Genomic DNA, 22,667 nt, shown 5'->3' on the forward strand with positions numbered 1-22,667 from the left:
AGGGCGGGGTTCGACCCCCCGCGGCGCCGCTGCTGCTGGCTTTGGGTCCTTTCGCGACAGAGACCCCCTCATATCACGATAGAGAGCTCCATATCGCGACGGAGACACTCAGTATCATGACAGGGAGCCACCTCTTTCTCCTCCTTGACTTGGGGAATTCCTGATGGAGGGAAAAGGGTGACTGCCATGTCGTGACATGGACCTCATATCGCGACTGGAGCCCCCATAGGGACCCCTTAGTGTGATGGGAAACCCCCCCTCCCATTTATCCACGTGGCGATACAAGAAGGGGGCGATTCCATGTCACGACAGGGACCCCTCTGGGTAATAGGACCCCTCATATCGTGACAGGGACTCCTTATTGTGACAGGGACACCTCTGCACCACGATACCAAGGCTCCCCCATATCACGACAGAGACCGTATATCACGATAGGTGCCCATGTTCTTCTTCAAGGGCTCCATATCGCGACAGGACCCTGGATCGCTCTGAAGGTGAGTGTCGTGACAGGAACCCCTGTCGTGACAGAGCCCTTGTGTCATGACAGGAGCCCTTGTGCCAGGACCAGGATGGGGCACTGTATCGCTGTGAAGCCCCATTATTGTGACAAGGATAATGTCACGATGGGACCCCCATATTGTGACAAGAACCCCCATATCACGACGAGAACCCCCATATCGCAACAAGAACCCCCATATCGTGACAGGGATCCCCAGTGACAATAAACTGCTGAGTCCTGACTTGCCTTGTGTCGTCCTTGGGACCAGGGGGAGGTGGGGGATGACCTCGGTGTGCTACGTCATCGCTGTGCCTTGCGTATGACGTCATTGTCTGTTCCCGTGACGTCACAGCAGGTGCTGGCCAGGCTGGCAGCGCGTGGTGACGTCACCGCTGCTTCCTGCCCGCGTGTCCCCTGCAGGCCCCGCCCCTCCCGCAGGACACGCCCCCCTCTCCAGGCCACGCCCATTTCTCCTTTCCCCTCCCCGCGCGGTTCCGCCTCTCATTGGCTAATTCTGGCCCCGCCCCCGCTCCTCATTGGATCCTTCGCGACCCACCCCTCGCTCCTCCCATTTCCCACCCCTTCCCCCTTATTGGCCCATCCAGGCCCCGCCTCTTCTCTCTCATTGGCTCACCCAGGCACCGCCTCTCGGTCCGTCACCGGATCCTCCCGCCCGGCGCCGCCGCCGCTTCCTCCGGGCCCGCTCCGGTCCCGGGACCCCCTCGGAGCCCCGGGACCCCCGGGACCCCCGGGCCCGGCCATGTGGCTCTTCTCCCGGGACCCGGTGCGGGATTTCCCCTTCGAGCTGGGCTCGCCCGATGCGGATCCCGAGGCTGACCCGCCGCCGGACCCCGCGGCTCCGGCCCCGCTCTGGCGGCTGCTGCGGGGGCGCCGCAAGGTGGGGGGGTGAGGGGGGTGGGTGCCGTGTCCCCTCGTGTGTCCCCTCCCTGTCCCCGAATCCCCCTTGGCCACCGCCACGCCATCCGCTGTCCCGCGTCCCACCGGGTCTCCCGTGTCTCTGTCCCTCCATGTCCCCACCCCGCCATGTCCTTCGCTGTCCCCATGGCTGCGTGCCTCAGGTCCCGCTGTCCACTGTCCCCGTGTCGCCACGTGTCCCCACGTCACCGTATGTCCCCTCACGTCCCCATGTCCCCCATCCCTGTGTCCCTCCAGGTCTCCCTTATCCCCCTGTCTCTCCATGTCCCCACCCTGTCCCTGTGTCCTATTCCTACCCTGTTTCCCGCGTTCCCGCGTGTCCCCAAAGTGTCCCCAAAGTGTCCCCTGACTGTCCCCGTGTCCCCAGGCCGATGGGGCTCCGGTGTCGGTGTTCGCCCACAGCCTGGGCCCGGGGGTTGACCCCGGTGCCACCGCGCTGGCCCGGGCGGGGCTGAAGCGACTCCGCAGCCTCAGACACCCCAACGTCCTGGGCTACCTCGACAGCCTGGAGGTAACGGGGCCGGGGGACACCGCGGGGGACAACAGGGACACCGCGGGGACATGGCGGGGTGAATGGGGACAGGGGGACATTGGGGGACAATGGCGACATGCGGGGAAAGGGGCTCAGGCAGGGACAGGGGGACATTGGGGTGGCATTGCGGGGATAGGAGGACATTGGGGGGACAATGGGGACAGGAGGGACTGGTGGGACAGGAGGACATTGGGGGGACAGGGGGGATGGGGTAGAGGGACAGGAATGGGGATATGGAAGGGACACAAGGTGATATGGAGGGGACACAGGGCTGCTGTGAGGGTGACACGGGACCCTGGGGGTCCCCGGGGTGACCCAGGGTGACATCCCCAGACGGAGCAGTGCCTGTACCTGGTGACAGAAGCTGTCACCCCCCTGCGGCGACACCTGCGGCTGCATCCCCCGACCGGCGACTCGGGCGAGCAGGAGGTGGCCTGGGGGCTGCAGCGGCTGCTGGTGAGTCTGGGGGGGATTTGGGGGAATTTGGAGGGGCCTGGGGAGGTTTGGGGTCTTCGGGGGGTCATGGAGGGGGGTCCCTGGTGGGAGATCTGAGGCCTTTGTGGGGACCCTGCAATTAGGGGGTGACCCCAATGGGTGGGGGGATCCCCCAAATCTGGGGGGTCCCTGGGATCCAGGGGGGTTTTTGAGGGGGAGGATACCCTTTTAAGTGGGGGGGGTTAACAATACTGGGGGGTCTTTTCCCCCTCCTCCAGACGGCGCTGGCCTTCCTGGGGGTCTCGGGGTTGGTTCACCACGCGCTGGGACTCGACGCTGTCTTCGTGGACCCCGGGGGCGAGTGGAAGCTGGGGGGGCTCGAGCGGGTGGCGGCCGCCAGTGAGGGGACACCCCCCCGTCCCCCTGGTGACCCCACCCGGCCCCAGGACCCCCCCGAACTCAGCGACCCCTCCCGAGGGAAGGGAGAGCCCTGGTGAGTTGGGGAGAGGGGGGTCACGGGGCTGGAGGTGGCACCGGGGGGCTTTGGAGGGGTTCAGGGGATCACGGGGGTCTCCTGTGCCCCCTCCCCACTGTCACGGCCCCCCCCAGGGCAGGGGACATGTGGCGCCTGGGCTGTCTCATCTGGGAGGTCTTCAATGGACCCCTCCCCCGGCCGGGGGCTCTGCGCAGCTTTGGCAAGGTCAGCGACCCCCCCAAAATCCTGGGGACCACCTGGGCATCCCCAAACACCCCTAAACTTGACTCCCCCTAAACTTTGGGATCCCCCAAATTCCTGCCCTTCCTCACTACCAAAAACCTCCCCAAACTCTGGGGTTTCTCTGACCCTGTCCCCTCCCCTGTCCCCACCAGCCCGTGGGGTCCCCCTGACCCTGTGTCCCTCCTGTCCCCCCAGCTGCCCCCCGCGCTCATCCCGCCCTTCTCGGAGCTGGTGGCAGCAGATCCAGGGGCCAGGCCAGGCCCAGGGCCACTCCTGGAGCGGCTGCAGCGCCCGGGAGCCTTCCTCACCTGTGCCCTGGTGCGCACCGGGCTCTTCCTCGAGCAATTCCAGGTCTGGGAACCAGCAGCAGCCTCATCTTCAGCCTCATTCTTGTTCTTTCATCATCATCTTCATCTCTGTTCTCTCATTCTCATTTCTGTTCCTTCCTGTTTTTTAATACTTGTCTCTATCCTCATGTTCATTCTCTTCCCTGTTTTTTCATCCCCATCCCGTTCTCTGATCCTTGTTTCTTCATCCTCATCCTCGTCCCATTCCCATGCTTATTTCTGTTTCTTTATCCCCATCCCTATGCCCTCATAATCATCCTCATCGCCATTCCTTCATCCTCATCCTCATCCCATTCCCATGCTTATTTGTTTTTTTATTCTCATCCCCATCATCATTCTCATCCCCATCCCTGGGCCCTCATAATCACCCTCATCCCCATTCCTTCATCTTCATCCTCGTCCCCATCCTTGTCCCCTTATCATCACTTTCACAACTGTTCCTTCATCCTCTTCATCCCCATCATCCTTCCCATCCCTGTCCCCTCATCCCCATCCTCATCCTCCTCCCCTGATCTGACCCCTGGTGTTTTTGGGACCCCCATCCTCATCCTCATCCTCCTCCCCTGATCTGACCCCCGGTGTTTTTGGGACCCCCCTGGCAGGTTAAGGACCCCTCAGAGCGCCGGACGTTCCTGCAGGAGCTGCCCCCTCTCCTGGACTCCCTCCCAGGACCCTTCCGGAGGCACAAGCTGCTCCCGAGGCTGCTCGAGGCCCTGGAGCTGGGGAGTGCTGATGCCAGCGCCCTGCCCCCCCTGCTGCAGGTTGGACCCCCCAAATCCCACCCCAATAACCCCCAAGATCCCCTCCCATAAGCCACTGCCCCCTCACTGCAAGTGGGGACCCCCAAAATATCCCCCAAAACCCCCCCGAGCGCCAAAATCCACCCCCAGCAATGTCCCCCGCCCTGCTCAAAGTGGGGTCATCCCTCTGCACCTCCCATGCCCCCCAAGTTGGGGTGACCCTTCTGACCCCCACTGATGTCCCCGTGTCCCCCCCGCAGGTGGCAAAGGTTCTGGACCCCCCCGAGTACCAGGAGCGAATCGTCCCCGTCCTCGTGCGGCTCTTCTCGTCCCCAGAGCGAGGCCTGCGCCTGAGGCTGCTGCAGCTGGTGACTGGGAGCACTGGAGTGGGACTGGGATGGACTGGGAGCACTGGGAGACACTGGGATGGGACTGGGATGGGGCTGGGGTGGACTGGGAGCACTGGGAGGCACTGGGATGGGACTTGTGGGGACGGGTGTGGGGCTGAGATGGGACTGGGGAACACTGGTGAGGACTGGGATGGAATTGGTGGGGACTGGGAGGGTTTCAGGGGGCACTGGGGTAGGATTTGGGGGGTCTGGGATGAGACTGGGAGGAATGGGGGAATCCATGGGGTCAGAGATTTGGGGGCTCCACAGTGGGGGCAATCCATGGTTTTGGGTTGCTCTGGGGGGATCTCTGACAGGTTTGGGGGTCCCCAAGGGGTTTGGGGGTCTCAGAAGGGTTTGGGGGGAATCCCTGGGGATGTTTAGGAAACTCACAGCGTCCCTCCAGCTCGAGGAGTTCATTGAGTTCCTGCCCGACGCCACGGTGGATTCCCAGATTTTCCCCCACGTCGCCCATGGGTTCCTCGACTCCAACCCGGCCATCCGCGAGCAAACGGTCAAGGTGAGCACCCCAAAATCACCTGGGGACCCCCAAAACTACCTGTGGACCCCCAAAATGGGTGGGAGCCCCCCAGTGGGACTCCCCCAACCACCTGGGGATCCCTAATGGATGGGGAGAACACACCAGGTGGGACTTCCCCCAACCACCTGGACATCCCCAGATGGGTGGGATCAGGTGGGACCCCCCGAAAATCCCATCTGGGGGTCTGCCCTGACCCCCCCGTGTTTCCCCTCCCCCCCAGTCCATGGTGCTGCTGGCGCCCAAGCTGGGGGAGGGGCGCAGGGGGGGCGAGCTGCCCCGGCTGCTGCTGCGGGTGCAGGGGGGTGACGCGCTGGGACCCCTGCGCTGCAACGCCACGCTGTGCCTGGGGCGCCTGGCCACGCACCTGCCCCCCCAGGTGAGCCCTGAGACCCCCTCTGAGACCCCCATAATCCCCCCATAACCCTCCTGCTGCACCTGGGATGCCTGGCCACTCACCTGCCCCCCCAGGTGAGCCCTGAGACCCCCTTGAGACCCCCATAATCCCCCTGCTGTACTTGGGGCACCTGGCACCAAACCTGCCCCCCCAGGTGAGCCTGAGACCCCCTAGAATCCCCCAGAACCCTCCTGCACTGGCTCAGGACCCCTTTTCCCCTGTGTCCCCCCAGGAGCCACCAGCATGTCCTAGCCCCTACACTGGCCAGGGCCACCCAGGACCCCTCCCCGTCCCCCTCACTGCACCTCCTGTCCCTCCCTGAGCCTGTGACCCCCCTCAGTGTGACCCCCTGTCCCCTCCCTGACCCTGTGTCCCCCCACCCCCCCCAGTGGGTTTTGGCCAGGGCCACCCAGGACCTCTTTCCCCTGTCCCCACCCTCGCTCTGTGACCCCACCCTGACCCTGTCCTCCACCATTTCCCTCACTGTGCCCCTGTCCCCCCCAGACCCGCCGGCGGGTCCTGGCCCCCGCCCTGGCCAGGGCCACCCGGGACCCCTTTCCCCCGGCCCGTGCCGCGGCCGTCGCCGCCTTCGCAGCCACCCATGGGTGCTACTCGCCGTCCGAGGTGGCGGGGAGGGTCCTGCCCCCCCTGTGCGCCCTCACCGTGGACCCCCACCCCGGCGTCCGGCAGCAGGTGGGGCCTGGAGGAATTTGTGGGGGCATCTGGGTGATGGGGAGGGTCTCAGAGCAATTGGGGGGGTTAATTAGGGTGATGGGAGGGGCATGGAACAATGTGGGGGTCTGGGTGGGGGGGTCCCAGAATAACTGGGGGTCTGGGTGCTGGAGGTGCAAATGAAATGGGGGATCCCATTGCAGTGGGGGGTGTTGGGGAGGGTCTCAGAGCAATGGGGAGGGGACATCCCCATTCCAATGGAGGTTTTGGGGGGGGTCCCTTTGGAGTGGGGGGTGCTGGTGGTCTGGGGGGGTCAGGGTGCTCTGAAGGGGTGGGGGTCTCTGAAGGGGTGGGGGTCTCTCACTGTTGAGGTGTCCCCCGCTGTGTCCCCCAGGCGTTCCGGGCGATTCGCAGCTTCCTGGACCAGCTGGAGGCAGCAGCCGAGGCCGGGGGGGGCCAGGAGGGGGGTGAGAAATTGGGGAGGGGTCCCAAAAAATGGGGGGGGGGGAAGAATTGGGGGAGGGTGAGAAATAAAAGTTTGGGGGGGGACAAGAGTGGGGGGAGCAAGAAGGAGGTGACATTGGGACTCAGTGAGGGTGGGGGGACACGGAGGGGCTTTGGAGATGCCCCCCCATGACCCCCTTCCCTCCCTCCCGCAGACCCCCCCGGCACTGTCACCACCCCGGGGGGGCCGGGGGGTGGCGCGGGGGGCTTGGGTGCCGCCGTGTCCTGGGCTGTCACCGGTGTCACCTCCCTGACGGCGCGGCTGATGGGGGGCGAGGGGGGGGCAGCTGCCACACAGCCCCTCCCGCAGGGACCCCCCCCACAGACCGAGAGCCCTGCAGCCCCCCCAAAAGGTGAGTGACCACCCCAACCCCTCCCCAGCTCCTGACCCCCCCCCAGCCTTGATGACCCCCCTGACCCCTCATTTTACCCCCCCAGAGCCCCCCCACGAGGAGCCCCCCCCGGAGGAGCCCCCCCTGGACGACACCGATGGGTGGGATGACGACTGGGGGAGTCTGGAGGTGAGTTTGGGGGGTGAGGGGGGATCATGCTTGGGATGGGGGGGGGACCACAGTCTGACCCCTCCTGTCCCCTCTGTCCCGCCCCCCAGGACATGGAGCTGCCCCGAAGCCCCCCTGCCAGCAGCCCGGAGGAAATCGAGACCCCCCCGCAGCCCCCCAACCCCACAGAGCTCCCCCCCAGCGCCCCTCCCCCAGCCGGGGGGGGTGATGAGGGGGAGGGGGGCTGGGGGGTTGGGGGCGAATGGGGCACTGAGGACGCCTGGGAATCCCTGCCCAGCCAGCACGGTGAGACCCCCCCCCCCCGGGACCCCCAGAGACACCCCCAGACCCACCCAGACACCCCCAGACACACCCAGAAACCCCCAGACCCTCAGGATCCCCCCAGCACCCCCAACATCCCCCCTCCAGATCCCCTGGGACCCCCAATACGCCCCCCAGGACCCCCCCAGACACCCCCAGACCCTCAGGATTCCCCCAGCAACCCCCACAGACCACCCAGGACCCCCAATACCCCCCTTGGGACCCCTCTGCAGGACCCCCCAATGCCCCTGTGGGACTTCGCAGCCCCTGGGACTCCTTATCCCACCCCCAATGTCCTTGGGACCCCACCCCAGACTTATGGGACCCCAAATCCATCCAGTGACCCCCAAAGCCTCCTGGCAGTGTCCCCAACACCCCCTGAAGCCCCCCAGACCCCTCCAACACCCCATTTCTCTGCCCCCCCATGTCCCCCTGTGACCCTCCCCAACCCCTTTAACCCCCTCAGGCTACCCTCGCCTCCCTCATCCTCCCCGAACCCCCCTTTCCGTGCCCCCCACCATGTCCCACTCATCCCACTTGACCCCCCCCTTCACCCACGACCCCCCAATAACCTCCTTGTCCCCCCCAGGGCCACCCCCGGGCCGGCGACAGCGGGAGCAGCAGCGCCGCCGGGAACTCGAGGCCAAGCGCCGGGCGGGTCCCCGGGGTCCCCCCAAATTGGGGGCGCGGAAGCTCGACTGAAGGGGTTGGGGGGGGTCTCGAAGGAGGGGTGTGGGGAGGGCGGAAATCCCGGTGGTTTTTTTTTTTTTTGGGGAGGGGGTCGATAATAAAAACCCCCCTCAGGCCCGCAGCGACTCCGTGCCGCGATGGCGGGAATTCGTGAGGGGAGCCGTGAGGGGGACACGTGACGGGAATCCGTGAGGGGGACACGTGAGCCGTGAGGGGGACACGTGAGGGGAATTCGTGAGGGGAGCCGTGAGGGGGACACGTGACGGGAATCCGTGAGGGGGACACGTGAGTCGTGAGGGGGACACGTGAGGGGAATTCGTGAGGGGAGCCGTGAGGAGGGACACGTGACGGGAATCCGTGAGGGAGGACACGTGAGCCGTGAGGGGGACACCTGACGGGAATCCGTGAGGGGGACACGTGAGCCGTGAGGGGGACACGTGAGGGGAGCCGTGAGGGGGACACGTGACGCGCGATGGGGGACACGTGAGGGGAATTCGTGAGGGGAGTCGTGAGGGGGACACGTGAGCCGTGAGGGGGACACGTGAGGGAGGCGTGAGGGGGACACGTGACGGCAATCAGTGAGGGGGACACGTGAGCCGTGAGTGGGACACTTGACGGCAATTCATGAGGGGAGTAGTGAGGGGGACACGTGAGGCGCGAGGGGGACACGTGATGGGAATTCGTGAGGGGAGCCGTGAGGGGGACACGTGAGCCGTGAGGGGAATTCGTGAGGGGGACACGTGACGCGCGAGGAGGGGAATGCGTGAGGGGGGACACGTGACTCGCCGCGCGGCGGCGGTCACGTGGCGCGGGGCTGTCACGTGTACCGCCGCGGAGGTCACGTTGCTCGCATGGCGGGCGGGGAGGCAGCGAGCGCCACCCAGCGGCGGAGGAGGAGGAAGGAGGAGGTTGAGGGGGGTTGGGGAGACCCCGAAATTTGGGGAGGGGGAGCCTAAAGTGAGGGGGGGGGACAAGGAGGGGGTGGGGAGGGACAAGGACACCGGGTGGGGGGGGACAAAGAGCCCAGAGGGACACGGATCCAACGGGGGGGACACCCCAAGGAGGAGGGGACACTTGGGGGACAAAGACCCCAGAGATGGCGGGGACACCCCAAGGAGGGGAGGGGACACGGGCAGGGGGTGGGACAAGGACTCCAGAGGGCGGGGACATCCCAAAGTGGGGAGGGGACATCCCAAAGTGGGGAGGGGACACCCCAAAATGGGGAGGGGACACCCCAAAATGGGGAGGGGACACAAAGGACCCAAGGGGGAGTGACACAGGTGGAGGGAGGGTGACACACCCCAAAGTTTGGGGGGGACAAGGACGCAAGGGGGGGACCTCAAATTATGAAGGGGGGGACCCAAAAATGCGGTGGGGGGGACCCCAGAAATTGGGGAGACCCCAAGGGACGGGGGGGACACCAAAGGGGACATTCAGGGTGGGGTGGGAGCTTCGATTTTGGGGGAAAAAGGTCCAAGATTGGGGGTCACCCGTGGTGGGGGGGCTGTGGGGGTCACCCGGGGGTGGCTGTTGGTCACCCAGGGGTGGCTTGGGGTCACCCAGGGGTGGCAAGGGGTCACTCGTGGATCCCCCCAGGACCCCGCGGTGCGACTGTCGAAGGCTCTGAGCTACGTCCTGCGCCATGGGGCTGCGGCCGAGGGGCTGCCCATGGGGCCGGGTGGGTGAGACCCCCAAAAACCCACCCCAAAATCCCCCTTAGCCACACCCTCTGACCCACCCCGGGACCCCCAAACTGCTCCCAGGACCCCCAAATTGCTGCTGACACACCCCAACCATCCCAAATCCACCCCGAAATTCCTTCCAGTCCACCCTAAATTCCCTCTGACATTCCCAGAACATCCACCAGGACCCCCAGCCCAACCCCAAATACCCTCCTTGGACCCCCCAAATGTCCCCCAGGACCCCCCAGCTACCCCAAAATGCTTCCTGGAACCCCTAAACCAACCCCAGGACCCCTTAAATGTCCCCCTTTGGACCCCAAGCCACCCCTGGCTTTCCCCCAAATGCACCCTGGATGCCCTAAATGCCTTTTGGGACCCCCAAAATCCCCTTTGGAACCCCCAAATGCCCCCTGGGATGCCCCAAATGCCTTTTGGGACCCCCGGATTCCCCCAAGTGCCCCCTGAGACGCCCCCAAATGCTCTCTGGGACCCCAAACCACCCACACTGTGCTCTCAAATGCCTTTTGGGACCACCTAAATTCCCCCAAAACCCTCTTTGGGACCCCCAAATGCCCCCTGGGACAACCCAAATGCCTTTTGGGACACCCAAAATCCTCTTTGGAACCCCCAAATGCCTTTTGGGACCCCCAAAATCCTCTTTGGAACCCCCAAATGCCTTTCGGGACCCCCTTAATTCCCCCCAAAACCCTCTGTGACCCTCAAATGCCCCCTGGGACACCCCAAATGCCTTTCGAGACCCCCAAAATCCTCTCTGGAACCCCCAAATGCCTTTTGGGACCCCAAAATCCTCTTTGCAACCCCCAAATACCCCCTGGGACACCCCAAACGCCTTTCGGGACCCCCAAAACCCTCTTTGCAACCCCCAAATGCCTTTCGGGACCCCCCCAAAGGTCCTGACGGGGGTCTCGGGGGGATTTTTTGGGGGGGTCAGACGGCTTCGTCGAGGTGGGGGCTCTGCTGCGGCTGCGGCGCTTCGCGGGGGTCTCGGAGGGGGACGTCCGCAGGGTGGTGGCCGCTGACCCCAAAGGTCGCTTCGCCCTCCGGCCAGACCCCCTGAGGATCAGGGCGAACCAGGGGCACTCCCTGCCGGTGAGGAGGGGGGCTGCAGAGGGGTTTGGGGGGGATTTTGGGGGGGTTTGGGGGGGGATTGGGGGTCTCTGGAGAGAAGTTTGAGGCGTCGCTGGGAGGATTGGGGTATCCCAGCGGGGTTTAGGATCCACAGGGGGTGCTGGAGATGGATTAGGGGGGGAATAAGTGGGGGATTTAGGGGTCTCGGAGGGAATTTTGGGGATCCCGAGTGGGGATTTGGGGATCTTTGGGTGGGATTTGGGGAGGTGCCGGGTGGGATTTTGGGGCTTCCGAGTGGGATTTGTGGTCCTGGCTGGGATTGGGGAGTTCCTGGGTGAGATTTGGGGGATTTCAGAGAGGGTCTTGGGGAGAATTTTGGGGTTCTGGGTGTGATTTGGGTGTCCCGGGTGGGATTTTGGGAAACCCGGGTATGATTTGGGGGTCCCGGCTGTGATTTGGGGGATCTCGGATGGGATTTTGGGAATCCCGGGTGCAATTCGGGGCTCCCGGCTGTGATTTTGGGGGATCTCGGGTGGGATTTTGAGCTTCTGGATGGGATTTTGGGAATTCCGGCTGTGATTTGGGAGATCTCGGGTGGGATTTTGGACCTCCCGGCTGAGATTTGGGGGATCTCGGGTGGGATTTTGGGACTCCTGGATGGGCTTTTGGGAATCTCGGGTGCAATTCGGGGGTCCCGGCTGTGATTTGGGGGATCTCGGGTGGGATTTTGAGCTCCTGGATGGGATTTTAGGAATCCCGGGTGCGATTCGGGGGTCCCGGCTGTAATTCGGGGGATCTCGGGTGGGATTTTGAGCTCCCTGATGGGATTTTTGGTTCTCCCTGGTGCAATTCGGGGGGTCCCGGCTGTGATTTGGGGTGTGTCCGGGGGGGTCGCAGGTGCCGGAGCTGGAGCTGACCCCCCTGCAGACCCCCGAGGCGTTGCCCCCCACCCTCGCCCACGGCACCCGGCGGCGCCTATGGGGTGCAATCCGGGCCGGGGGGCTGCGCCCTATGGGGCGACAACACCTACACCTGGCCGGGGGGCTGCCGGGGGACCCCGGGGTGCGCAGCGGTGAGTGAAACCCCCCAAAAAAAACCCCCAAAATCCCCCCGAAACCCCAAACCGACCAGCGATTCCCAAAACCGCAGAGACCCGACATTCACCCGGCGCGGGGAGCTTTTGGGATCCCAAATTTTCCCATCGGGATCCTCCCAAATCCTGCTGGGAACCCCGAGATTTGTCTCTAGAGCTCCCTAAGAACCCCCAAATCCCTCCAGAAGTCCCCCGAAACAGCCTTGAGACCCCCAAATCCCTCTGAAAACCCCCGACGGATCTCCCAAATCCATTTCTACAATCTCTCAGGCACCTCAAATCCCCTTTAAGACCCCCAAACCTCCCACCTGGAACCCCCCAAAACCTCCCTGCGGTCACTCAATTCCCTCTAGAACCCCCTCAGCCCTCCCAAATCCCCTCAGGACCCCCCAAAATCCCCTCAGGACCCCCCAAAATCCCCCTCCCCACAGGGATGAGGTCCGACTCAGAGATCGCCATCCTCATCGACGGCCCGCGGGCGCTGGCGGGTGAGGGGACATCCCGATTTTTGGGGGGGATCCCGATATTTGGGGTGGTCCCCGATGTTCGGGGGTGCCCCCCGATGTCGGTGTGACCCCCCCCCGGAATGTCCCCCCTCCCAGATGGGATCCCCTTTTTCCGCTCGGCCAACGGGGTGATCCTGACGCCGGGGGACGCTCAGGGCTGCATCCCCCCCAAATATTTCCTGCGGGTTCTGCAGCTGCGGCCGCACCGTGAGTGGGGGGAACCCCAAAATTGGGGGGGGATCAGGGGGTTTGGGGCACCCCGGAACCTGTGGGGTCAGGGGGATTTTGGGGGGATCAGGGGTGTGGGGGAGATCTCGAAACCGGGAGGGTTTAGGGGGCTCGGGGGGTTGGGAGGAGCTGGGAATTTGGGGGAAATCCGGGAATTTGGGGGGGTCAGTGGTTTGGGGAGGGTCAGGATTTGGGGGTCGTAGGCATTGGGGGGTCTTGTTGCCATGGCAACAGCTCCTTTATCCCTTCCCCCTACAGGATGTGAACTGCCCCTGGATGCGCCCTGGGATGAAAGGGGGGAAAAACCCCCGGATGAGAATTTGGGGAGGGTCTGAGCCCCCTCCTGGAGAATTTGGGGGTTCTGAGTCCCCCTGACAGGGATTTGGGGGTTCCGAGTCCCCCCCCACAAGGATTTGGGGGGTTCTGACGCCCCCGAGCCCCACAGACGCCAATAAAACTCCCTCAGCACCATGTGCGAGTCACGATGCAAACGCTCCAAAATGGGGAGAAAACACCCCAAAATGGGGAGAAAACAACCCAAATTGTGGAGAAAACATCCCAAATTGGGGAGAAAACACCCAAAATGGGGAGAAAACACCCAAATTGGGGAGAAAAAAACCCAAAATGGGGAGAAAACACCCCAAATTGGAGAGAAAACAACCCAAATGGGGAGAAAACACCCCAAATCGGGGAGAAAACATCCAAACTGGGGAGAAAACAACTCTCATTGGGGAGAAAACACCCCAAATTGGGGAGAAAACACCCCAAATTGGGGAGAAAACACTCCAAACTGGGGAGAAAACACCCCAAATCGGGGAGAAAACCCCGCTCACCACATCAGGGGGGGTGGGTTCAGACCTCGAGCCCCCTCCCCAAATAACACCCGGAGGGACCCACAACCCCCCAAGTCCCTCCCAGTGCTCCCCGAAAGGATTTCACACCGAAAATCTCCTTTATTTTCGCGGCCGCCGGGAGCGGGGAGGTCCCGGGAAGGTCCCGCCGGTGAGTTTAGGGGTCCCGGGGGGGATTTTGGGGGTCCCGCGGGGGGTTTGGGGGTCCCAGGGAGGTCCCAGGGATGTCCCGGGGGTCTCTCAGCAGATCCCGCACGTTTCCCGGCGGGAGAAGCGGCGGCCGCGCCGGGGATCGAGACTCCTCTCCAGCTCCTCATCCTCCTCCTGCGCCCTGGAGGGGTCGGGGGGCGTCAGGGGGGCGTTTGGACCCCCGAAAATCACCCCGGAAACCCCCCGGAACCCCCCGAAACCCTCCCAAAGACCTCCGGACACGATCTCTCGGTCACCCTGAATGCGACACCCGCCTCCCGGCACCCAGACCCCAAACTCCTCCTGGGACACTTGAGACCCCAAACCCCCAGGATCCCTCGGAACCGCTCGGAAACCCCCCGGAACCCCCCGAAACCCTCCCAAAGACCCCCGGACAGCCCCAGGATCTCCTCGGGCCACCCTTGAAGTGCCCCGGGACCCCCCGAAACCTCTCCCGGCATCCCTTAAGACCCCCCAAACTCCTCCTGGGACACCTGAAGACCCCCCAAACCCCCCGGGACCCCCAGGGAACCCCCCCGGGACCCCCAGGGAACCCCCCCGGTCCCCACCTGGTCTCGCGGCGGTGCCGATCCCGCACCAGCCGGTCCCGCCGGTTCACCAGTGCCACCAGTTCCTCCAGTAAGAGCTGCTCGCGCTCGCGCTGCGCGGGGGGCTTCTGCCACTCTGCGGGGTCCCCAAAGGTCGCCGGGGGTCCCCAAAGCCCTTTGTCTCCCCCGTCCCTCATTCTGGGCTCGGTGTCCGCCGTGTTTGTGTCCTCAAATGTCCCCAAGTGTTGCTAATGTCGCCCCGTGTCCCACCCGATGTCCCTCCCGTGTCCTCCCCAACCCCAGTGTCCCCAAATGTCCCCCATCCCACTGTCCCCAGTGTCCCTGTCCCTCTATCCGACCCCATTCCCGATGTCCCTGATGTCCCTCCTGTCCACAATGTCCTATCCATGTCCCCCCATCCCCTGCTCTGTCCCCAATATGCCAACCCCATCCCCGATGTCGCACTCTTGTCCCCAGTGTCCCATCCCCGATGTCGCACTCTTGTCCCCAATGTCCCACCCTCTGTCCCCAGCAGCCCCCGCAGCTCTCGGCTCAGCAGCTCAAAGCGACGCTCCAGGTCTCTCTCCTGGGCCCTGCAGGGGACAGGAGGGGACAAAGGCGACAAGGAGGTGTCACCGGTGCTGGCAGAGCACCCTCCCGGTGTCCCCAGTGTCCCCCGGCGGCGGCCGAATCCGGTCCTGCCGCGCTGTGGGGACACCTGGAGGGGACGGGGGGGACACGGAGGGTGGGTGGCAGTGTCCCCGCGGTGTCCCCGCGGTGTCCCCGCGGTGTCGCCGGTGTCCCCTCACAGCAGCTGGAGCTGATCCTGTCGCCGCACCAGCAAATTCCGCTGCTGCACCAGAGCGAACCAATCCCGGAGCAGCCGCTCCTCGCGGGCGGGGTCCGCGCCTGGCGACATTGGGGACATTGCGGGGACATGGGGGACACAGGGATGGCGGGGACATTGCGGGGACACAGGGATATTGTGGCCCATGTGTCCCCAAAGTGCCGCCGGTGTCCCCTGGTGTCTCCATGCCCCCAATGCCCTCCTTGTTCCCTCTTGTCCCCAATGTCCCTCTGCCTCCCCCAGTGTCCCCCGCTGTCCCCAGTGTCCCCCGCTGTCCCCAATGTCGCCTCACCGCTGTCCATCAGCTGCCGCAGCTCTCTCTCCAGCGCCGGGGCCTGAGCGTCCAAACGAGCCTGCTCCTGCTCCAGGGCCACCAGCTCGGCCGCCACCCACTGTCCCTGTCACCCGCGGGGACATCTGGGTCACCCTCGGGGTCACCCACTGTCCCTGTCACCCGCGGGGACATCTGGGTCACCCTCGGGGTCACCCACTGTCCCTGTCACCCGCGGGGACATCTGGGTCACCCCCAGAGCCACTGTCACCAGCGGGACATAGCTGTCCCCGTGTCCCCAGTGAGGTCCCCAAGGTCCCACCCAGTCCCTCACGAATGTCCCCCGATGTCCCCAGGGTGTCCCGCTCATCCCTCCGCGGGTCCTCAGTGAGGTCCCTGTGTCCCCAGTGTCCCCAAAGTCCCCCCGGTGTCCCGACCATGTCATCCCTCCCCGTGTCCCCAGTGAGGTCCCCAAGGTCCCACCCAGTCCCTCAAGATGTCCCCCGATGTCCCCAGGGTGTCCCGCTCATCCCTTCCCGTGTCGTCAGTGAGGTCACTGTGTCCCCAAAGTCCCTCCGGTGTCCCGACCATGTCATCCCTCCCCGTGTCCTCAGTGAGGTTCCCAATGTCCCCAATGTCCCCGCGATGTCCCCTTACCCCGCTCTCCTCCTCGGGGGGCTCCGTCGGGGGCTCTGGGAAGGAGGTGACACAATGGTGACACAATGGTGACACAACGGTGACACAATGGTGACCCGAATCCCCCCGGGGGGTCCCACGCCCCCCCCGTGCTCCCCCAGTGCTCACCAGATGGGGGAGGGGTCACGGGGGAGGTCCTGACGTCACCCTGGGGAGAGAGGGGGGGTCAGAGACCCCCAAATTGGGGAGGGGTCTCCCCCCAGTAACGGGGGGGAGCACTTGGGGGTCTCAGGGTGGTCGGGGGGGGGTTCGGGGGGGGCAGGATCACCTTTGGGGGTCCCTGGGGTGGGGAGATCTCACACTGGGGGGGTTTCCTTTTTGGGGAGGGGTCTCACCTGCGGGGGTCTCACCTTGGCGGGGGGGTCTCACCTTGGCGGGGGGGTCGCAGCCCCTCCCCGAGCGCCGGCGCCGCAGGTTGGGGTCCCTCAGGCGGGAGAGGCTCCTGGAGCGGGGGGGGGGCGTGGGGAGACCCCCCCTCAGCCCCGAGCCCGGCCCAGCCGCGCCCCCAAAGGCTGGGGGGTGGTCCTGGGGGGGCTCCCCCTCAATGGGGGTGAGTTGGGGGTCCTGGGGGGGGCTGGGCTGGGGGGGCTCCTCCTTAACTGGGTCGTTTTGGGGATCGGGGTCTCCTCCGAGGGGGTCGGGGGTCTCCACCTCTGCGGTGTCATTTTGGGGGTCCTGGGAGAGCCCCCCCTCCATGGGGTCCCGGGGGGCTCCTCCGGGCTGAGCAGGGGGTCTCGGGGGTCTCGGGGGCTTCTCCTGGAGCTGGGGGGAGCCTTGGGGGGTCGGGGGGGTCTCGGGGGGCTTCTCGTCGACCTGGGGGGAGCCTGGGGGGTCCCGGGGGGGCTCCTCCGGGATGAGCGGGGGGGTCTCGGGGGTCTCCCCCTCGGCGGTGCTGAGATGGGGGGAGGCTGGGGGTGACTCCCCCTGGCCGGTGTCCAGCTCGGGGGGGGCTGGGGGGGTCTCCTGCTCCCCCCCGAGTGCGGGGGGGGGTGAAGACCCCTCCTCAATATCCCCCATCGGGGGGGTCTCCTGGGCTCCCCCCTCGGTGACGCCGAGCTGGGGGTCCGGGGGGGTCCCGCTTTGCTGCCCCCCCTGGCTGCTGCCGCTTTGGGGGTCCTGGGGGGGCTCTTGTCGCCCCCCCTCGGTGTCGCCGCTCCTGGGGGTCCCCGGGGGGGTCGTTTGGGGTCCCTCCTCGCTGTCACCCCCCCTGGGGTCTGGGGGGGTCTCCTCCTCCTCCGCGGTGCCAATCCGGGGGTCCTGGGGGGTCTCTCGGGGTTCCCCCTCGGCGGAGCCGCTCCGGGGGTCTCGGGGTGTCCCCGGGGGTGTCCCCGGGGGGGTCCCCAGGAGTGTCCGGACCTGGCTGAGGAAGGTCATGACCCCCAGGCTGTCGGGGGTCTCCATGTCCGAGGGGTCCAGGAGCCGCGGGACCCCCAGGGCAGCGAAGGCATCGAAGGCCTGGGGGGGAGGCACGGCGAGGGGGAGGGGTCAAGGGGGGGGAGACCCCAAATCCTGGAGCCCCCCCGGACCCCCCCAGCCCCCCCCACGCACCCGTTTGTTGTTGCCGCGGTGGTCTTGGGGGTCCAGGGAGGCGAAGTCGCTGAGGGTGGGGGGACATTGGGGGGGGGGTCTGGTCACTGCGGGGGTCCTTCGAGGTGACACAAGACCCCCTCCTGTCCCGTCCCCCACCTCCAGGGACCCCCCAGAACCGCCACACATCCCCCCCGTGTCCCCCCACCCACCCACGGCTGCCCCCCGCCCCAATTTGCCCCTCAAAACCCCCCCCCGGTGTCCCCAGACGCCACCCCAGTGTCCCCTCTGTCCCTTTTGTCCCCTCCCCCACCCCCATCACCCCCTCCCCGCCCCCCGCCCCCCTCACATTTCCTGGGGTCTCAGCCGGTGCAGGAGGGCGCAGAACCCCAAACCGCTGCTCCAGGACACCCCGAAATCGGTGACCGCGACCCCCCGGTAGCCGGATGTCACCCCCTGGCACCAAGCCAGGAGCGCCCCGCGACCCCCGGGGGGGCTCTGGGGCGGGCACGGGGGGGAGGGGTCAGCACTGCCACCCCCCACAGACCCCCCCCGACCCCAAAATTGGGGGGAGAAAAAGCCCAAAATACCCCCTCAGCGCCCCAAAACCACCGGGGGGATCTCAAAACCCCCCAGAGACCCCCCAGACCCAAAATGGGGACCCCCAGAGTATGGGGGTTCCCCTCCCCCATTTTTAGGGTCCCCAAGCCACCCCCCCACCCAGGTGCGACCCCCAGTGACCCCCCTCCATTTTGGGGTCCCCAACCCCCCAGTCCCCTCCACCCCCGAGGGTCGCCAACCCCAAATCCCCCCAGGAATGTCCCCAAGCCCCCTCCTCCCCAATTCAGGGGGTCCCCAATCCCCCCCCTCCCCAATTCAGGGGGTCCCCAAGCCCCCCCACTCACCGCAGCCATTTCGGGGGGTCGCTCCGTGTCCCCCCCCGGCTCTGGGGTGTCCTTCTGTGTCCCCAAACTGGGGGGGGCTGGGGGAGAGCGTCACCCGGGGGGGTCAGGGGTCGTGTCCTTCCCCCTTCAGGGACCCTCCCCGGCGTTGGGGACACCCGGGGGGGTTTGGGGACACGTTGGGGACTCACCTCGGGGCGCGGGGGGGGTGACATCCTCGGGGTCACTCTCGAAGTCCCCCAGGTCGGCCACGTCCCCGGGGGGGCTCAGGCTGGTGACACTCTGCATGTCCTCATCCCTGGGGAGGGGGGACACGGGACAGTGTCCCCTCGGTGTCCCCAAGGCCTCCCCCGAGCCCCAAAGGGGACCCCCGATGTCCCCAAGAGTCGCAGAGCTCTCCCTCAATGGACACCAACTGTCCCCAAGACCTCTCAATGTCCCCAAGACCTCCATTGTCCCCAATGTCCCCAAGGCTCCCAAAGTCTCCAAGCTCCCCCAAAGTCCCCAAGATCTTCAATGTCCCCAAGGCCCCCAATGTCTACAATGTCCCCATTGTTCCCCATTCCTCACAATGTCCCCAATGTCCCCATGTCCCCAGCATCCCCAGTGTCCCCAAGGCCTCCAATGTCCCCAATGTCCCTCACATCCCTAATGTCCCCAATGTCTACAATGTCCCCAAGCCCCACAAAGTCCCCAAGCTCCCCCAAAGTCCCCAGGATCCCCAATGTCCCCAAGGCCCCCAATGTCCCCATTGTTCCTCATTCCTCACTATGTCCCCGATGTCCCCCATGTCCCTTATGTCCCCAATGTCCCCCATGTCCCCCAACGTCCCCCTGTCCCCATACGTGGGATGTCCCTCGAGCAGCACGAGGCCGTTCAGCCGCAGCCGCAGGGTCGCCGCTGTCACCTTCCTCGTCCTGGGGCGCAGGGACAGCGACAGGGGAGTGTCCCCAACCCCCGCCAGGCGCCCCAGGTCCAGCGGGGCTCCTGCCACCACCGAGCGCCGTCCCCGCGACTCCTGAGGGGACACGGGGGGTCACCGGGGGGACACGGCATGGGGGGACACCCAGTGTCACCCGGGGGATGCCAATGTCACCCTAGAGACCCCGATGTCACCCACCTCAGGGACCCTAATGTCACCTAAGGGACACCCCTGGCACCCCCCAGTGTCACCCGGGGGACCCCATTGTCACCCAGGGACCCCAATGTCACCCACCCCAGGGACCCTAATGTCACTCAGGGACCCCAATGTCACCCAGAGACACTCAGAGACCCAAATGTCACCCACCCCAGGGACCCCAGTGTCACACCCAGAGACCCCAGTGTCACCCCAGAGATCCCCCAGGGACCCCAATGTCACCCAGAGAGACCCAGAGACCCCAATGTCACCCCCCCCAGGGACCCTAATGTCACCCCAGAGACCCCTGATGTCACCCCAGAGATCCCCCAGGGACCCCAATGTCACCCAGAGAGCTCCAGAGACCCCAATGTCGCCCCCCCTCAGGGACCCTAATGTCACCCCAGAGACCCCTGATGTCACCCAGAGCCCCCCCAGCTCCCCCACCCCTCATTTCCGGGGTGTCCCCCCAGCCCCCCTCAGTTTTGGGGTGACCCCTCTGTCCCCCTCACGTTCACCACCAGGAAGTTCCAGGATTTGTCATCGAAGGTGGTGGCCTGAGGGTCCTGGGGGGACAGTGGGGGGTCACGAGTGGGGTCAGGGGGGACCCGGGTGGGTCCGAGTGGGGTGGGGAAGGGACAGGAGGGGGAGGGACAGGACACGAGTGGGGTCCGGGGGTGGGGACAGGCGACACGGGGGGTTCCGGGGGTGGGGACAGGTGACACGGGGGGGTTCAGGGATTAAGGACAGGTGACACGGGGGTGTCCCACGCACCCGGTACAGAGTCACGACCACCTCGAGGGTCTCGGGCAGCACCCACACGACCATCCCCCGCTGCGGGTTCTGGATGCCAGGCTGCCACCTGCGGGGCTGCACCCCCTGTCACACCCCCCCCGGGACCCCCAGGGCCACCAGGGACCCCCCAGGGCCACCAGGGACCCCCCTGAACCATCCCAGGACCCCCTGGGACCCCCCAGGACCACCAGGGACCTCCCCAAACCATCCCTGATCCACCCGGGCTCTTGCCTGTGGGGCTGCAACCCCTGTCACACCCCCCCGGGACCCCCAGAGACCCCCCCGTATCATCCCAGGACCACCCGGGACCCCCAGAGTCCTCCCCCCAGGACCCCCCCGGGCCACCAGGGACACTCCCGAACCATCCCAGGACCCCCAGAGACCCCAACAGGACCACCAGAGACACTCCCGAACCATCCCTGACCCCCCTGGGACCCCCAGAGATCCCCCCAGGACCACCAGGGACACCTCCGAACCATCCCAGGACCCCCAGAGACACCCCTGGGACCCCCAGAGAACCCCCAGGACACCCTCAGGACCCCCCCGGGACCCCCCAGGACCACCAGGGACCCCTCCGAACCATCCCTGACCCCCCTGGGACCCCCGGAGACCCCCCAGGACACCCTCAGGACCCCGGGACCCCAAGGATTCCCCGACCCTCCCTGATCACCCCCAAAACCTCCCGTGGACCCCGAGAAACCCCTCGACCCTCACTGAACTCCATCCCGGGACCCCCCCGAGCCCCCCAGGACCTCCCCCCGGACCCCAAAAGACCCCCAAACCCCTCCCCACCTGGGAGCAAACCCTGCGGTGCCTCCGGCTCCATACCACCGTCAGCTTGTCGGGGGTCCTGGGGGGGCCGAGGAGGGGTCAGGACACCCCCGCGACCCCCAAACTGCCCCCCTCCCCACCCCGAACTGCCCCCCCCTCCCCAGGACCCCCAAATCGACCCGATTTCCCCCAAAATTCCCCCCCAGGGACCCCTAAAATGCCCCCCTCCCCTCCCCCACGCACACGGGGGGGGGTCGGGGCTAAATTTGGGGCCGGGGGGGGAAACCGGACACCCCCGGGGGGGGGAGGGGAGGTGTCCCCCCCCCTCCCAGCGGTCTATTTTTAGCCCGGCCCCATTTATGGACATTTTAAACTCAAAATGAAACCGGCGGGAGGAATTTTTGGGGAGTCCAGAGGGTCTCGGGGTGTCGTTTTGGGGGAATTTGGGGATTTTAGGGGTCGCGGGGGGGGGATTTGGGGAGCTCTCAGGGGTTTGGGGTTGTCCCGAGTGGGGGATCCCATTTTTTGGGGGGGATTTTGGGGGGATCCCAGGGGTTTGGGGGGGTCCCGAGAGGTTTGGGGGAATTCTCCATGGATTCGGGGGAGTTTAAAGGAGTTCCAGTGGGGTTTGGGGCATCGCACGGATTTTGGGGTGGTCCAGGCAGGTCAGGGGGGATCTCCCGGATTTGGGGGTGTCCCGGGGGGGGGTTCGGGGGGGTGACTCACCAGCTGCCCCCCCCCTCCACCAGCAGCTCCTCGAGGGTCGCCTCGAAGCGAACTTTGGCCGCGCGTTTCCCGGCGCGCTGCAGCCGCTTCCAGACGCTCCCCATGGACCCCCCCGGGACCCCCCAAAAAACCGGACACACCCCCCCCAAGGGCTGTACAACCCCCCCCTCCCCAAAAACCTGGGAACCTCCCCCCCCCACTCGTGACAGCGCCGCGATCGCGACCGGTCGCGACAGCTCCTGCCCCAGCCCCGCCCGCGGGAAAGGGAGGGCCCCCCTCCCCACCCCGGGCCATAAAGTGTCCCCACTTGTCCCCTCCCCCACCCCGAGAATTTGGGGGAGATTTTGGGGTCAAATCGCCGCGTTTGAGGTTTCGGTTTTGTGATGATTTCGCCTTCGGGGAAAAATCGCGAGGCGAAAGGGAGGAGTTTCGTTTTGCTATCAAATCACCCGTTTTTATATAAAATTATCCCCTTTATATCAAATTCTTTCATAGAGAATTCCTCTTTATATCAAATCGACCTCTTCTGTATAAAATAATTTTATATCCAGCCCTGTTTTAGATCAAACTTCACACTAAACCTTTTTTAAACCAAACCCTTCACACCAAAC

At 65.5% G+C, this 22,667-nt stretch overlaps 3 protein-coding genes across 4 annotated transcripts; 2 read left to right on the forward strand and 1 right to left on the reverse strand.

Moving 5' to 3' along the window:
• Positions 1–1,132: 1,132 nt before the first annotated feature.
• Positions 1,133–8,266, forward strand: SCYL1 (SCY1 like pseudokinase 1). The gene is made up of 16 exons (XM_085046328.1): positions 1,133–1,397; positions 1,803–1,946; positions 2,301–2,423; positions 2,681–2,895; positions 3,012–3,102; positions 3,316–3,471; positions 4,070–4,228; positions 4,468–4,575; positions 5,003–5,116; positions 5,358–5,513; positions 6,036–6,224; positions 6,598–6,670; positions 6,863–7,060; positions 7,146–7,228; positions 7,318–7,513; positions 8,118–8,266. The coding sequence occupies exons 1-16, from the start codon at positions 1,260–1,262 to the stop codon at positions 8,228–8,230; spliced, it is 2,256 nt and encodes a 751-aa protein (XP_084902454.1). The 5' UTR covers positions 1,133–1,259; the 3' UTR covers positions 8,231–8,266.
• A 728-nt stretch (positions 8,267–8,994) lies between these two features.
• On the forward strand, positions 8,995–13,307 carry TRPT1 (tRNA phosphotransferase 1). Of its 2 annotated transcripts, XM_085046551.1 has the most exons (8): positions 8,995–9,126; positions 9,815–9,896; positions 10,853–11,010; positions 11,887–12,061; positions 12,514–12,570; positions 12,685–12,795; positions 13,075–13,181; positions 13,213–13,307. In XM_085046551.1, the coding sequence occupies exons 1-7, from the start codon at positions 9,070–9,072 to the stop codon at positions 13,149–13,151; spliced, it is 717 nt and encodes a 238-aa protein (XP_084902677.1). In that variant the 5' UTR covers positions 8,995–9,069; the 3' UTR covers positions 13,152–13,181; positions 13,213–13,307. The 2 variants fall into 2 exon arrangements, with proteins under 2 accessions (XP_084902677.1, XP_084902676.1); XM_085046550.1 differs by having other exon boundaries at positions 13,075–13,307.
• A 442-nt stretch (positions 13,308–13,749) lies between these two features.
• On the reverse strand, positions 13,750–22,204 carry EHBP1L1 (EH domain binding protein 1 like 1). The gene is made up of 17 exons (XM_085046191.1): positions 22,057–22,204; positions 21,352–21,409; positions 20,539–20,634; positions 20,277–20,330; positions 19,493–19,665; positions 18,839–18,945; positions 18,651–18,727; positions 18,095–18,243; positions 17,767–17,815; positions 16,588–17,673; positions 16,327–16,366; positions 16,180–16,214; positions 15,544–15,649; positions 15,214–15,313; positions 14,924–14,997; positions 14,426–14,540; positions 13,750–13,998 (listed from the first exon to the last, which is right to left on the reverse strand). Exons 1-17 carry the CDS (start codon positions 22,158–22,160, stop codon positions 13,908–13,910), a joined length of 2,514 nt encoding a protein of 837 aa, XP_084902317.1. The 5' UTR covers positions 22,161–22,204; the 3' UTR covers positions 13,750–13,907.
• Positions 22,205–22,667: the final 463 nt, after the last annotated feature.

The sequence above is a fragment of the Lichenostomus cassidix genome, unplaced genomic scaffold (assembly GCF_008360975.1).
Source record: "Lichenostomus cassidix isolate B80296 unplaced genomic scaffold, HeHo_3.0 HiC_scaffold_40, whole genome shotgun sequence".
Classification (NCBI taxonomy): domain Eukaryota; kingdom Metazoa; phylum Chordata; class Aves; order Passeriformes; family Meliphagidae; genus Lichenostomus; species Lichenostomus cassidix.